This window comes from Callorhinchus milii, unplaced genomic scaffold (assembly GCF_018977255.1).
Source record: "Callorhinchus milii isolate IMCB2004 unplaced genomic scaffold, IMCB_Cmil_1.0 Scaffold6, whole genome shotgun sequence".
In the NCBI taxonomy this organism is placed as follows: Eukaryota; Metazoa; Chordata; class Chondrichthyes; order Chimaeriformes; family Callorhinchidae; genus Callorhinchus; species Callorhinchus milii.
This window is the reverse complement of record NW_024704747.1, coordinates 6,412,829-6,427,102: the sequence shown is the minus strand read 5'-3', so window position 1 is coordinate 6,427,102 and position 14,274 is coordinate 6,412,829. Positions and strand designations below refer to the sequence as shown.

Below are 14,274 nucleotides of genomic sequence, written 5' to 3'. Positions count from 1 at the left end.
CAGACTGCAAGAGTTTTTACAAATACATAAAGAGGAAGAGATTAACAAAAGTGAATGTGTGTCCATTACAGGCAGAGACAGGATGAATTATAATGGGGGATAAAGATATGGCAGAGTCATGAAACAAATACTTTGCTTCTGTCTTCACGTTAGAAGACACTGAAAACTTACCAAAAATAGAGGGGAGCCAAGAAGCTAATGTTAGTGAGCAACTTAGGGAAATTAACATCAGTAAATAATTAGTACAAGGGAAACTGTTGGGATTGAAAAATGACAAATCCCCTGGACCTGATGGCCTGCATCCTAGAGTTTTAAAAGAGTGGCTACTGAGATGGTGGATGCCTTTTTTTTGAGGATTCTGGAATGGTTCTCTGGATTGGAAGATCCCAAGCGTAACACCACTATTTAAGAAGGGTGGGAGGGAGAAGATGTGGAATCTGTAGACCAGTCTGTCTGACATCGGTGGTAGGGAAAATTCTGGAATCCTTAATTAGGTACGTTGTAGTGGGGTACTTAGAAGACCATAACGTGATTAGGCAGAGTCAGCATGGCTTTACAAAAGGGAAGTCATGCTTAACAAATCTTTTAGAGTTTTTTGAAGATGTAACTAGCAGGTTAGATAGGGGGGAACCAGTAGATGTAGGATATTTAGATTTTCAGAAGACATTCGACAAGGTGCCACATAAAAGGCTGCTGCACAAGATTAGGGCCCATGGAATTAAAGACAATATATTAGCATGGATAGAAGAGTGGGTAACGGGAAGAAAACAGAGAGTAGGAATAAACGGGTCCTTCTCAGATTGGCGGGATGTAACTAGTGGAGTGCCACAAGGATCAGTGTTTGGGCCTCAACTATTTACAATCTATATCAAAGATCTAGACGAGGACATAGAACTTAAAGTATCTAAATTCGCAGATGATACTAAGCTAGGTGGGAGAGTAAGCTCTGAGGATGACACAAAAAGATTGCAAAGGAATATAGATAGGCTAGGTGAGTGGGCAAGAAGGTACAGTCAATATACAGTCAATTCACTTTACAGTGTGTTCTGTGAAGCGCTTTGGGACGTCCTCCTGACGTGAAAAGCGCTATATCAAATGCAAGGATTATTAAGGTGGCAGATGGAATATAATGTGGGGAAATGTGAAGTTATTCACCTAGGTAGTAAAAACAGACGAGCAGATTATTTTCTAGAGGGGAGAGACTAGATAGTGTTAGTGTTCAGAGGGATTTGGGAGTCCTTGTACACCAGTCACAGAAAGTTAGTATGCAGGTACAGCAAGCAACTAGGAAGGCTAATGGCATGTTGGGGTTTATTGCAAAAGGGTTACAATTCAAGAGTAGGGAAGTCTTGCTACAACTGTATAGGGTTTTGGTGAGACCACACCTAAAATATTGTGTACAGTTTTGGTCTCCTTATTTAAGAAAGGACATACTCACCTTAGAAGTGGTGCAGCGTAGATTCACTAAGTGATTTCCTGTGATGAGGGGGTTGACCTATGAGGATAGGTTGAGTAAACTAGGCCTATATTCTCTAGAATATAGAAGAATTAGGGGTGGTCTTATAGAAACATATAAGATTCTTATGAGGCTTGACAGCGTAGACAGTGTGAGACTGTTTCCCTTGGTAGGAGAATCTAGAACTAGGGGTCACAGTTTTAAGATTAAGCAACAGCCCTTTCGAACAGAATTGAGGAAACACTTCTTCACTCAGAGGGTAGTGAATTTATGGAATTCTCTACCTCAGAAGGCTGTAGATGCTCAGTCCTTGAACATATTCAAGAATGAGGTTGATAGATTTCTAGAAGATAGAGGGATTAAGGGATATGGGGATAAGGCAGGCAGATGGAGTTAGGTTCGAAGATCAGCCATGATCTTATTGAATGGCAGGGCAGGTTTGAAGGGCCAAATGGCCTACTCTTGCTCCTAATTCCTTTGTTCCTATTTTCCTATGTGTGCAATTTGAATTTCGGAGTTTAAAACCTTATCAGCGACAGATTATATGGTCAATGTAAATTACATCTGTTCTATAAATGTCCCAAAATGTTAAAATGAATAATTCATCTTAGAGCACACATAAAGGAACATTGAGGAAACTATGACCTTACTGATAATGTAGTGGTGCTGAGTGAATAAATCTGATTGCATGTGGGAGGCTAGTAAAATTGAATCTTGTCGCCATTAAATGGCACTCAAGCTGTTTTATTCGCGCAATCCAAAGATTCCCTCACCCCTACACCTCCCCTCCGCTATGCTCGGGCCCCGGCACCTGACTGTTCAGTGCTTTGGGACGTCCTCCCGACGTGAAAGGCGCTCTATAAATGTAATTTTGTTGTTGTTGAGGTCATTCTGCATGTTCAGGTGGATGTTAAAGCTACTATTGGCAATATTTAGAAGGAAGCGAGAGTTCCTTTCAGTGTCTTGGCTAACCCTCTCACATAAAATTGGTCATTCGTTTCATGGCTGTTTGTGGGACATTGCTGTGCAAAAAATTGGCTGCTCCACTTGCCTACAAAATACACAGTTACTCCACTTTACGATGTTTCCTGTGAAGCGCTTCGAGATGTCCTCCCAACACGAAAGGCGATCCACAAAATGTAAAGTGTCATTATTTTCCAGACCATTATGCATTGTACTTTTAATGTAGTTTGCAAGGAGACTGCAGTAAATCTGTAACCTAGCAATTATGTCGCGAAGATTTTTGAATTCTTCTTTGGACATCCTAAGAGATAATGCTCTGCTGTACGTTTATCTTTCAAATTCTCACTGGACAAAAAAACATTTCGGTTTTCTGCAGCTTTTAAAAAAATATCAGAATGTGTCTGGCATCTATCACCACTATTTTCATTAACCAAACAAGATTAAGAGAGTGATTTAAAAAAAAGTGGCTTTGGTTTTCATGTGAGATCTGCCCAAAGATTACTTTTCTCCTGCAGCTTGCATAATCAGAACTGTAAATGACAGTGAGATTGACGGGATTCAGTTCATGTTTCAATGAGGTCCAATTTGCACCATTTCTTAACAGTATTCCTTAATAAAGAACCCTAGTCTGACACTGTGGTGATTTCCTATGATAAACAGAAGTATGTCATGTGATTTGCTGCTATTACATCTACAACAACAACAACTTGCATTTATATAGTGCCCCTCATGCAGGTAGCGCCCCAGAGCGCTTGACAGTGGCGAAGCACGATGCCGAGCATCTAGGCTTGAGTGCGCCAACTCCCTGCTTGTCGGCCTTCCCAATCCTTCCCTCCACAAGCTGCAGATCATCCAAAAATCTGCAGCTTGTTTCCTCCCCTTTACCAGGCTGTGTGACTCTATCACCCCCATCCTTGCCCAGCTGCACTCATTCCCCATCCTCGCATTCAAGGCCCTCCACGGCCTTGCTCCTTCCTACCTCTGTGACCTGCTAACTCCTTATCAAGCTGTCCTCTCCCTCTGCTCAGCATGCACTGGCCTGCTCCAAACATCAGCAGTCGGCCTTCAGCTTCTCTGCCCCAGCCTTTCTGACTCCATCCCACAGTCGCTGTGTCGTGCTCGTTTTCTTGCTTCCTTCAAAGCACATCTCAAGACCTTCCTACTCCTGCCCTCCCTGATCTCCACCCCCCTTGATGCCAACTCCTGCTAGGTTCCAAATCCCTGACTGTCCAGTGCCTTGGGATGTCCTCCCTATGTGAAAGGCGCGGTGCAAATGTCATTTGTTGTTGTTGTAGAGAAGAGTTCCAGTGGTTCAATGGGATGCTTTATGGAATTCATTTTTTGGAAATTCTGTTTCACAAATGCAGCACCAATTTGTATTCAGCAACGTCTCACAAACAGCCATGATGCAAATGATCAATTCCCTTTGGGATATTCTTCGCCAGAAAACTTCTTTCTTTTTTTGAATCCAATATTGCCAATGGGATTTTTTAACATCCACCTGATCAGGCAGACTGAACCTTGCTTTGTTAATATAATACACCCTAAACACTTCACTGACTCGAATGTCAACCTCGATTATAGATTTAAAGTACTGATGTGAGGCTTGAACCCACAACTTTCTGACTTGGAGAGAGACAAATGAGATGCCAACTGAGCCCGGCTGACCTATTTAAAGCTTGAGGGGATCGAGAGAGAAGAATTCAGAGGAATATTGACCATTAGTAGTAATATGATTAAAATAGAGGAAGACAAAGACACAGATAGAGAGAGAGAGAGAGAGAGAGAGAGAGAGAGAGCATTGAGGGGGGAGATTAGGTTGTTTATCATTTATTCAGGAGGGGGAAAGAGATACTGAGAGCATTATTCAAGTCTTGGAAAAACATGGACATTAAAGCGTTTTACATTGGCTACCAAATATATAGCTACTGCACTTGACAGCAATGTTCTGTGAGTGCTTTGAGACATTGTGATACGATAGACACTATATCAAATGCAAGGCTTATGATTATTACCAACAACAAAAAATAAATTGGTTACTTCAGTCCACAACTGTTGGTGGGACACTGCTGTGTGCAATTGGCTGCCGGGTTTCTCCCACAAAATATACATTCGATTTACTTAACAGTACATTCTGAGAAGCGCTTTGTGACATCTCAAATACGTGATTAAGATGCTATATCAAATGCAAGGATTATTAATAGTATTTATTATCCACCTTCAAATCTCTTCTTCCTTATTGCATCGTTATACGTCCTCCCGACGTGAAAAGCGCTATATCAAATGCAAGGATTATTATTATTATTATTATTATGAACATTGCAGAATCTTGTGAAATGCAAGCAATCAGCAATTTGAACTCGACTTTGCATTAATCTAATACTGCGCAGTACAGCATTTTAATACCGATGAGGTGTTGCATCTGCTGCTGTATTAATCCACCCACACTTTCTATCCCCTTGATACAGATCAGGCAAGTGCATCATATCAAGCCTTTTTTCAGACTTCTCCCCCCCAAAAAAGCTAATGAGATAAAGTATTTTAATAACACAATCTACAAACTGTCACCTACTGTGGTGTTCTTTCATTCTGGGAATATTTTTTTGGGAGCTGACGATTATAAATCCTGCAGCTCTGCAGAGAGGGTGGATCATTGGGTGATATGTCACTTCTTCCTCATTTAACATCCCCCACAGCTTAAGTTACCAACAGAGACATACACCCTTTGACATGTCTTTGGCAGCAGGATTCCAGGTTACAGCCACGTGATTTTACATTCCATGTAAAGTCGCCTCCTCAAACTGACTCATCAGTTAATTTCTTTCTTGTCAGCACTGTGTGGCCCTTGTCTACTGCTGTTTCTATGTGGAACGTTCCACTGCGATTTTGTTTTCCTCGTGTTGCGGGTGGGGGCAGGATAAAGGAAGGAATCCATTTACTTGATGTTATCCTTTTTTTTCATATTTTCATCTGTCAAGGCTTGGTAATTTTTTCTATTTCCTATCAAAAATAACAGAAAACACCACTGATATTTGTGCTTTAAGTACTTTCTCGAATTGTCAAGTACTATTTTTTTAAAAAAAGCTGTGGGAATTTGGTAGTAGAACCAAAACTGCAGCCTAAAGTGTTAGCTATGAAAGCCACATTCTTTTTCCAGGGAGAAGAGACCCTCAGAATGGAAGACATTCTTTCGACAATAGAGAAAGAAGGAAACTCTATTGCTGTGATCATGTTCAGTGGAGTACAGTACTATACTGGGCAGCTGTTTGACATGGCTTCAATAACAAAATCGGGACATGCAAAGGTGAGTTAAATAGATCGACAGTCAAGAGAAATTGAACAATTGCACTTAATTTTTTTTCATTTTTCAACTTTGTCCAATTCTATTTGACTCGTATATTTGCCATCTTTGCTATATTTATATCATCTGTGCCTCTTAGCATTTTAAAGACATGGATTATGTCCCCCTTGAACATCTTTATTCTAATGAATACAAGTTTCTGAGTTGGAAGGTTGTGGGTTCAAGCCCCTTGTCTGGAGTTTGAGCTCACCATACTGAACTCCGTTGCAATGCTGGGGGTGTTTTGGATTGTTGGAAGCACCAACCTTCAAGTGAGATGTTAAATCTGTTTGCCTCTTCAGTTGGAATCTACAAATGCCATGGCACTATTTGAAAAAGAGAAGGGAGAGATGGGATAAAATCTAGTCACTCGCTTCAAGGCTGTGTATTGTACATTACTGTGCACAAATTTGGCTGTGGCATTTGCCTACAAGTACATAATAAAACAGCATGTGAAGTGCATTGAAACCTTTCAACAATGTGGTAACGTGCTATAATCAAATACAAGGATTAATATCAACCTAATCACTTCCTCAAACTTTTCTTGACTCGAAAGTGCTACATTGCTCTTCTCCAATGCTTGTTTGGCCTTTCAAGTTAGGAGTATATGCAAAACTCCATATATATGTAGAACAATTGCTTTGGTCATTATGATGTGTACAAATGGCGGCATTTTGCATTGACATTTTGAATGTCCTTTAAGCACCATGATTGATTATATACAGTAAACAAATCTGCAGATTTAGTTGTGTAAAAATGCAGTGCAGCTGTAAAGATTCCTGACTGATAGTTGCAGTTGGCTACTTTCTTTTGTGATACGTTAGCAACGGAAGAAGTTTACTTGTGTTAGAAATGCAGGTTGAAACTGTCTTAAATGTTCTGTGCACAAAAACAAGTCCTATAAGTATACATCAGAATGCTACAACTGGGTAGATAATCTTGGTGATGCTGCTTTTAATTCTAAGACTTTCAGCATCTTAATTCTCATCTATATATACCCAGAGAGTTTAAATTATTTTACTGTGCTTTGCCCATCAGATTCTTTTATCCTCTGGTTATTTTTTGCTGCAGGATTAAGCACTTTTTTGTCTATTTTGCTCCTGACGAATAGTGCTGATTTTTGATGAGTAAAAGTGACCACACTTCATGTGTAAGAGGCTATTAGACCATGGGTGACATAAGAATATAAGAATTTACTAGGTGAAAGAAGACCAAAATCCATCTAGTTCGCCAGCCACAATCCTGGCAGTCGCTTGACATGTCATATCCCAAACTATATACTGTATACTGAGATATTAGTTTCTAGGAGAAATCCATTCAATTTGTTCTTGAAACAATTACATTTTCTGCTTCCACTGTCTCCCTAGAGTGTCTGTTCCATAAGTTTACTACTCGTTCACTGAAGTAGTGTTTCCACAGTTTTGTTCTGAATTTACCCTCACCTCAATCTCAGACCATGTCCTATGGTTCTACTGTTTAGTACAAGATAAAAAAGCTTGACATAAGAGCCAAGTCTGATTTTATCCATACTTAATATCCCATCTACACATGTGAATTTTCTGTCAGTAGTTCACTGGTAAGAATCAGCATTCCTGTCTAATTTTGTGGTTCTCTTTGGTACCCAGGTGAATTACGGTAGTAATATCTAGTAGTCCTCTAGCATATATGGAGCCCTGCAGAGTATTGATTAGAGCACTCATCTCACAACCGGGTTTGATTTCCGGGCAGTGCAAATCCTTAGTCCACACAAATCTGTTGACCTAACAGTAAGTAGGAACTGGTTATTACTCGATAGGTGGATCATTTTTCCAGGGGTAATAATCCCTAAAAAATTCAAATGAATAATAAACTAAATGCGGCAGTCAGTTGCGCACAGCAATGTCCCACGAACAGTCGTAGATTGAGTGACAAAATTATTATTATCATTTTTTGGAGTCCTGTAGCTCAGTGGTTAGAGCACTCGCTTTGCAAGCGAGAGACCTGAGTTCAATTCCAGGCAGAGCGAAACCTTGGGCAAGTTTCCTTACTCCACACAGAGCCTAATAATAATCCCTCCAAAACCAAAAACAATAATAAAAATTGGTCATTTTCAATCTACAACTGTTTGTGGGACATTGCTGTGCGCAATTGGCTGCCGCGTTCGCCCACAAATATACAGTCAATTCACTTTACAGTGTGTTTGTTCTGTGAAGCGCTTTGGGACGTCCTCCCAACGTGAAAAGCGCTATATCAAATGCAAGGATTATTATTATTATTATTATAATTTGATAAGTATCAAAACCCTTCCCAGAATCATTTTAAAAAATCTGAGATTAAGGATTCAGTAAAGCAATTGCTACCTCAGATAGCACCAACACCTGACTGGGGAAAATTCATTCCAACTCTTTGTAAAGAACACACAAAGTACCATTTCAGCATCAGAGATCTGCTTTTAACAAGCATGAAAAATAAAAAGTAAATGAGAATTTGCTACTGTTTACAGACACAATCACAAACACAGGTCAGGAACTGACACTTAAGTGACACTCCCTCTGATATATTTTCTAAAAAGGAATTACATATATTTAAAGTGGAATTGTTTCCTTGTAGGGTTACAGCATCTACACATTGTTCCACAAATAAACTCACAAAGTTCATATGCCGAGTAATGTTTACATTCTGTGGTTTCGTATTCTCTGTAGCCAGGAAGGCAACATTCATATAGTGAAGCTTTCACCACATCCACACATTTCTTGAATGTTCAGATTATTGAAAATAAATTCAGTGGAAAGTTTGGTTTCGATAAAATCCATTTCAATTCCCAGCAACGTGAGCTGTGCCTTCTGGTCAATAAAAACACGCACACCATCTTGATTTACTTCCTCTGCAAACTTTCCCTTCTCTTTTGAATAATCTATGACATAGGAGAGGCCACCGCAACCACCTTTAAACCTTTACTTCCAGGTTTATCATTCAGCAGATTTTTCAATCTGTTGACAGCAGATGGTATCAGCAGTATCGCGGCTCTGGATGGCACCAGTCGCTGTTTACTTGCCACCCGGACGGTCGCCCTCAGTGCCACGGCTGTCATCCTCCCGCAAAAAACAGTCAATTCACTTGTAGTATATTCTGTGAAGCACTTTGAGACGTTTCAATGATGTGATAAGGTGCTATATCAAATGCAAGTATTATTACTATTATTATTACGTTCAATTCACGTCAGGAGGACGTCTCAAAGCGCTTACTATAAAACATAACAAATGTGTATTTATTAGGCAAACCCGTAGCCCTACAATTGCTGCTCCTTCTGAGATCAGTTAACTCAGCAGAGAATGGAAATGAAACCTACAACTTCCTGATTGGTTGGATCAATGCAACACCATATATTACTGCAGTATTTGAAATGAAATGAAGTTTTAGGGGACCTTATACATTGCTTTCCATGTGCCCTTATAGTTATAGCGTAGCTCTTGGGAGCAAGTGATAAAGGGAGGAATGAAGGCTGTCTTCAGATTCTCCATCACTAAAAATGGATTAAGTCCACGCCCATATTGTTAACAACTGGCATGTGCATAGACCTAATCCATTTTTAAAGTAACATATTATTTCTGTGAACACTCTAAATAATTAACACATCCTTATTTCTTTTCTGTGTAAGGGATCTTTTCAAGTCTTTGATTTCGCCTGCTCAAAGATTTCTACTGTTTTACATTTTTAAATGGTTTGATAACTTAATCATCACTGGATTTGATATAACTCCTCATCACGTCATTGAGAGGTCTCGAAACTCTTCACAGGATTTACTGTAAAGTGTAGTGACCATGCATTGTGTAGGCGATCGCAGCAGCTAATTTTCTCTCTGGAACTGGGAGAACTGAGAAGGGACCTGATGGACGTGTTTTAGATTATAAAAGGAGATAAAAGATTTGTAAGGTGAGCATTGTTTCACTTGTTGGTGAGTCCAAAATAGTGGGTATGTATATCTATCTAAAATGGCTAATCACAGAACTAATAGGGAGCTCAGAAAGTATTTCTTCATGCAGAGGTTGGTGAGAATATAGAACTGCCAAAAGCTGTGGTTGAAGCTAAAAACATCAAATCATCTAAGAGGAAACTTGATGGATACATGAGAAGGAAGGGTTGTAGGAGGATTCAGGAATCATTTGGTGTATAAAAACGAGCAGTGACTATTCTCTGCAATTCTATTTAATACCCACGCACCATATTTCTCTGCATGTCCATGCTTGTGAATGAATTGCTCGTTGGAACCCATGCCAAACCCTTTAATGCAGTGCATAACAGAAAGATTAAAAACAGACAAAAATGAATTATGCATAAGAATCTATGTAATATTGTTCTTATAGGATTTTCCACATTATCAGGGGTATTATCAGGGGTACAATTTTTGCAGGCTCATACTTTAATGTCCTTTATGCCACATGTCTTTAGAATCATCTTGTGCTCATTACTGAACATCTGCATTAGCCGTTTCTGTACATGACATATAACGCATAGTTGACTAAATTCAACTTCATGGCACAATGCATATTTTCCCAATAATTCAACACTACGTTATTACACAGTCCATTACATGTCCTTACCACCCCTTTCATAATGTGTTACAGTGCTGCATTGAGCAGCAATAACTCATGCCCTTTGCAACAAAGAGAAAGATTGATGTGTCAACGCAATGCCTGTGCTGCCTACATTCATTTTGTTTTACACAACGCTGGTTTATGCTCATCACTGTTTGCTAATTGGATCACACTGTATAGCTGCATGTGTTTGAAGCGGCAGTGCATTATTTCTTGTTACTCAAGTAGCAACAGCAACAACTTGCACTTATATAACGCCCTCCACATAGGGTAGCATCTCAGTGTGAGCTTAACTGTGGTGGAGCCTGACTCCAAGCCGGTGGGGGGGGTGGGGAGGGGCGGGGAGGGGAGGGGAGGGGGAAGATGGCCATAAGCAGGTTGAAGAGGAAGGTTTTCAGGTGGAACTTGAATAAGGGGTGAGAGAGGACAAGGCGGAGATTTGAGGAGAGTGTTCCAGAGTTTCAGGACATAGTGACTGAAAGTGCGACCTCCGATGGTGGGGTGGAGGATGTGAGGGACGAGCAGGAGACCGATGCTAGTCGAGCGGAGGTGCTGCGAGATAGATTGGGGAGTGAGAGGGTCAGAGAGATAGGGAGGTGCCAGAGAGTGAAGGGATTTGCTCACGAGTGTGAGGATCTTGAAGACATTCCGCTTGGTGATGGGGAGCCAGTGGAGCCTTGCCAGAACTGGTGAGATGTGGGTACAGAGTTTGGTCCGGGTCAATGTGTGGGGCGGCAGAGTTCTGAATGTGCTGGATCTTTTGAATAGTGGAGCTGGGAGACCGGCGAGGAGTGTGTTTGAGTAATCTTGAGGAAGGGAGGTGACAAACGTATGCATGGTTTTGGCTACATTTGGGGTAAGGTACAGTCGGAGACGGGCAAAGTGGCGGAGGTGGAAGAAGACGGTCCTGGTCAGGAACCAGATGTGGGGGAGGAAGGACAGCTGGGGGTCGAACTGGACCCCCAGATTACGCACTAGTTCGGTGAGTCTGAGGGAGAGCCCAGGGAGGTTGAGGAGTTCAGTTCCACAGAAGTGAAGATGTTGACTGGAACCAAAGAGTATGGAGTCTGTCTTGTCCACATTCAGCTGCAGGAAGTTTACACTCATCCAGGCCCCGATGTCTCCCAGACAATGGCGCAACTGGAGTTGATATTGGAGGATATTGGAGGATATTGGAGGAGACAAAGTAGATTTGTGTGTCATCCGCATAAATGTGTCTGCGGGTGACATTGCCCAAAGGAAGCATATAGATAAGGAAAAGAAGAGGGCCAAGAATGGAGCCCTGGAGTACCCCGCAGGTGACCAGATGGGGGCTGGAGGAGAAACCATTTGCTGAGATGAAATGGAGGCAGTTGATTAAGTAGGACTCGAACCATGTGAGTGCGATCCCACTAAGGTAGATGAAGTAGGAGAGGCAGTGGAAGAGTATGGTGTGGACAACTGTGTCGAACACGGCAGAGAGATCCAGGAGGACGAGGAGGAAGAGAGAGCCCCGGTCATTTGTGACTTTGACAAGCGCAGTCTCTGTGCTGTAGGTAGGGTGAAAACCAGACTGCAGGGGCTCCAGGAGGGAATGGAGGAAGAGGTGTGACCGAAGTTGACCTGCAACAATGCATTCCAGGACTTTGGCAAGGAAGCGTAGGTTGGAAATGGGACGGTCGTGTGAAAAGTTAGAGGGATCGAGGGTAGTTTTTTTTTGAGAAGGGATGTGATAACAGCAGTTTTCAGGGGGAGTGGAACAGAGCCTGAGGAGAGAGACTGATTGACTGTGTCAGCCAGCAGGGGGGACAGAAGGGGCGAATTGAGTGACCAGCAGTCGGGTGGGAAGGGGTTTGAATCTTCAGGTGGTGAACTTCTTCCGGGTGATTGTGGTTGAGAAGGAGGAGGGAGAAATGGAGTGTAAGAAGAGGGGAGTGGCAGGAGCCGTGGCGGAGGGAGACGGCAGTGTGGATGGTCTGGGTGGGATTGAAGGGGACAGAGGTGGGGAGGACAATGCAGGAAAGCGGATGTTTTCAGTCTTTGAGACAAAGAAGTCTAGGACCTCTTCGCAGCTGGCGTTTGATGTGAGGATAGAGGGGGCTTGAGGGGGGGCATGGAAAAGTTGATGCAATTCATAATGCCTCCATCAGATAAAAAATATGAAGTTATAAATCTACGTGCTAGTGCAAAATAGAAGATTTCAGCTTAAGCCAATTTGCCATTTATTATGGATTTCCAATGGAAGACCTGATATTTTATGCACATTGCTATTAAATTTTAACAATCCTGATTTTAACCTGGCCCTTTAATAGCCATTTTTATGGCTCGTTTTTAATGATTTTCATCATTTTTGGCTCCATTTCATGCAACCCCAAATCACTGTTAACGCCTCCTCATCCTAGGCGATTTCAACCTTCACTTCACTACATCCCCTCCTGCTCTACCTCGGCTGACTTTACCTCCCTTATCTCTTCCCTCAAACTCTCCCTCCACATCAACTCTGCCACCCACGTCGGCGGTCAACCTCTCGACCCGGTGATCACTCGGGGCCTTAACATCTCGAACCTTACCATCATCGACAAAGCAATCTCAGACCATCACTTCATCTCCCTTAACTCTTCAATCCCACCACCACCTAATCCACCTCCATCTCCTACCACCCCTGGAAAAAAAATCTCCCTCCCCCTTTCTCTCGGCTGCCTTAGAGTCATTTGAACTCCTTCCCCTCTGGACGTCCTCCCACAATGACCTATCCTCCTCGGTCACTCTTCTCCACAGCTCCCTCTCCTCCACTCTCGATTCCCTTGCTGCCCTCTCTTCCCGAACCATTTCCTATTCATGCAAATTATCTTGGTACACCAGCCACCTCCGCTCCTTTAAAGCCCAGGCGTGTTCCGCTGTGTGCACCTGACTCAAATCAAACCAAACTGTCCACTGGCAGATTTGGCTGGACCATATCAAATCCTACCGCTCCGCACTCACCTCCTCTAAATCGTCGTTCTACTGCAAGACAATCTTGGAGGCTAAGAACAACCCCAGGGTCCTCTTCTCAATCATGAATTGGCTCTGCAGCCCATCCTCTCACACTTCGCCCATCCTCACCTCAAATGCCAACTGCAAGACGATCCTGGACTTCCTCTAATCCAAAATTGATTATTTCACTTCATGGCTGTTTGCAGATCATTGCTGTGTGCAAATTATCAGCCATGCTCGCCTACAAAATATACAATTACTAAACTTTACAGTGAATTCTGTCGAGTGCTTTGAGTTGTGAAATGGGTGATTATTAAATGAATATTAGCATTGCATTTCAAAGGATCTACAGCACTGAAGCAAGAAATTCATCCTAACTAGTCCACTCTGTTGTTTATCCTCCACATGAGCTCCCATTTATCCTACCCCCTTTCCCTCACCTACCCCCATGCTATTCCCTACTCACTCATGTATACGAGTTTCCTCTTAAATGCATTGAGGCTTTCTGCTTCAAACACAGTTTCCTACAATGAGATGCACATGTCCAACAGAGAAGGCAGAAGAAAGAAAGGTGAAAGAGAATATTTCCATGCATGAACCTCATATCAAATAACAATCTGGTTCAATACAATCCTACTTATGAATTCAAACTATTTTTTTCTCTTTGAAATATAACATATAAAATACAAAGCAAAACAGATTTCTTAAATCTGAAACATTTTAAGTAAACGCAAAGACTCCTGTGCTCCACAGCGGGCAGGCCCACATTTATACTAGTTTTATGTGAAAAGAATATCTTTGCATAATGTGCCTATGCATATTTTATGCTTCTGATAAATACTATTTGTGAATCTGAAATGGTCCATATCACACTACATGCTACAATCTTATAAAGGAAGGCATGGCTCACAGGATACACTTGGCCATAGATATGCAATCATTCAGCTGTGGGAGAGGTAACATATGAGCAACACAATCATTGGTGCTGA

General features: G+C 41.8%; 1 protein-coding gene and 1 pseudogene across 4 annotated transcripts in view; one reads left to right on the top strand and one right to left on the bottom strand.

Moving 5' to 3' along the window:
• kynu (kynureninase) overlaps positions 1–14,274 on the top strand; it is a 96,277-nt gene that overhangs the window by 26,795 nt on the left and 55,208 nt on the right. For all 4 annotated transcript variants that reach the window (XM_007896364.2, XM_007896365.1, XM_007896361.2 and 1 more), the window contains exon 8: positions 5,577–5,723. In XM_007896364.2, coding sequence (XP_007894555.1) covers positions 5,577–5,723 — 147 coding nt within the window. The remainder of the gene's footprint in view (positions 1–5,576; positions 5,724–14,274) is intronic.
• On the bottom strand, positions 8,456–8,829 carry LOC103180478 (annotated as a pseudogene).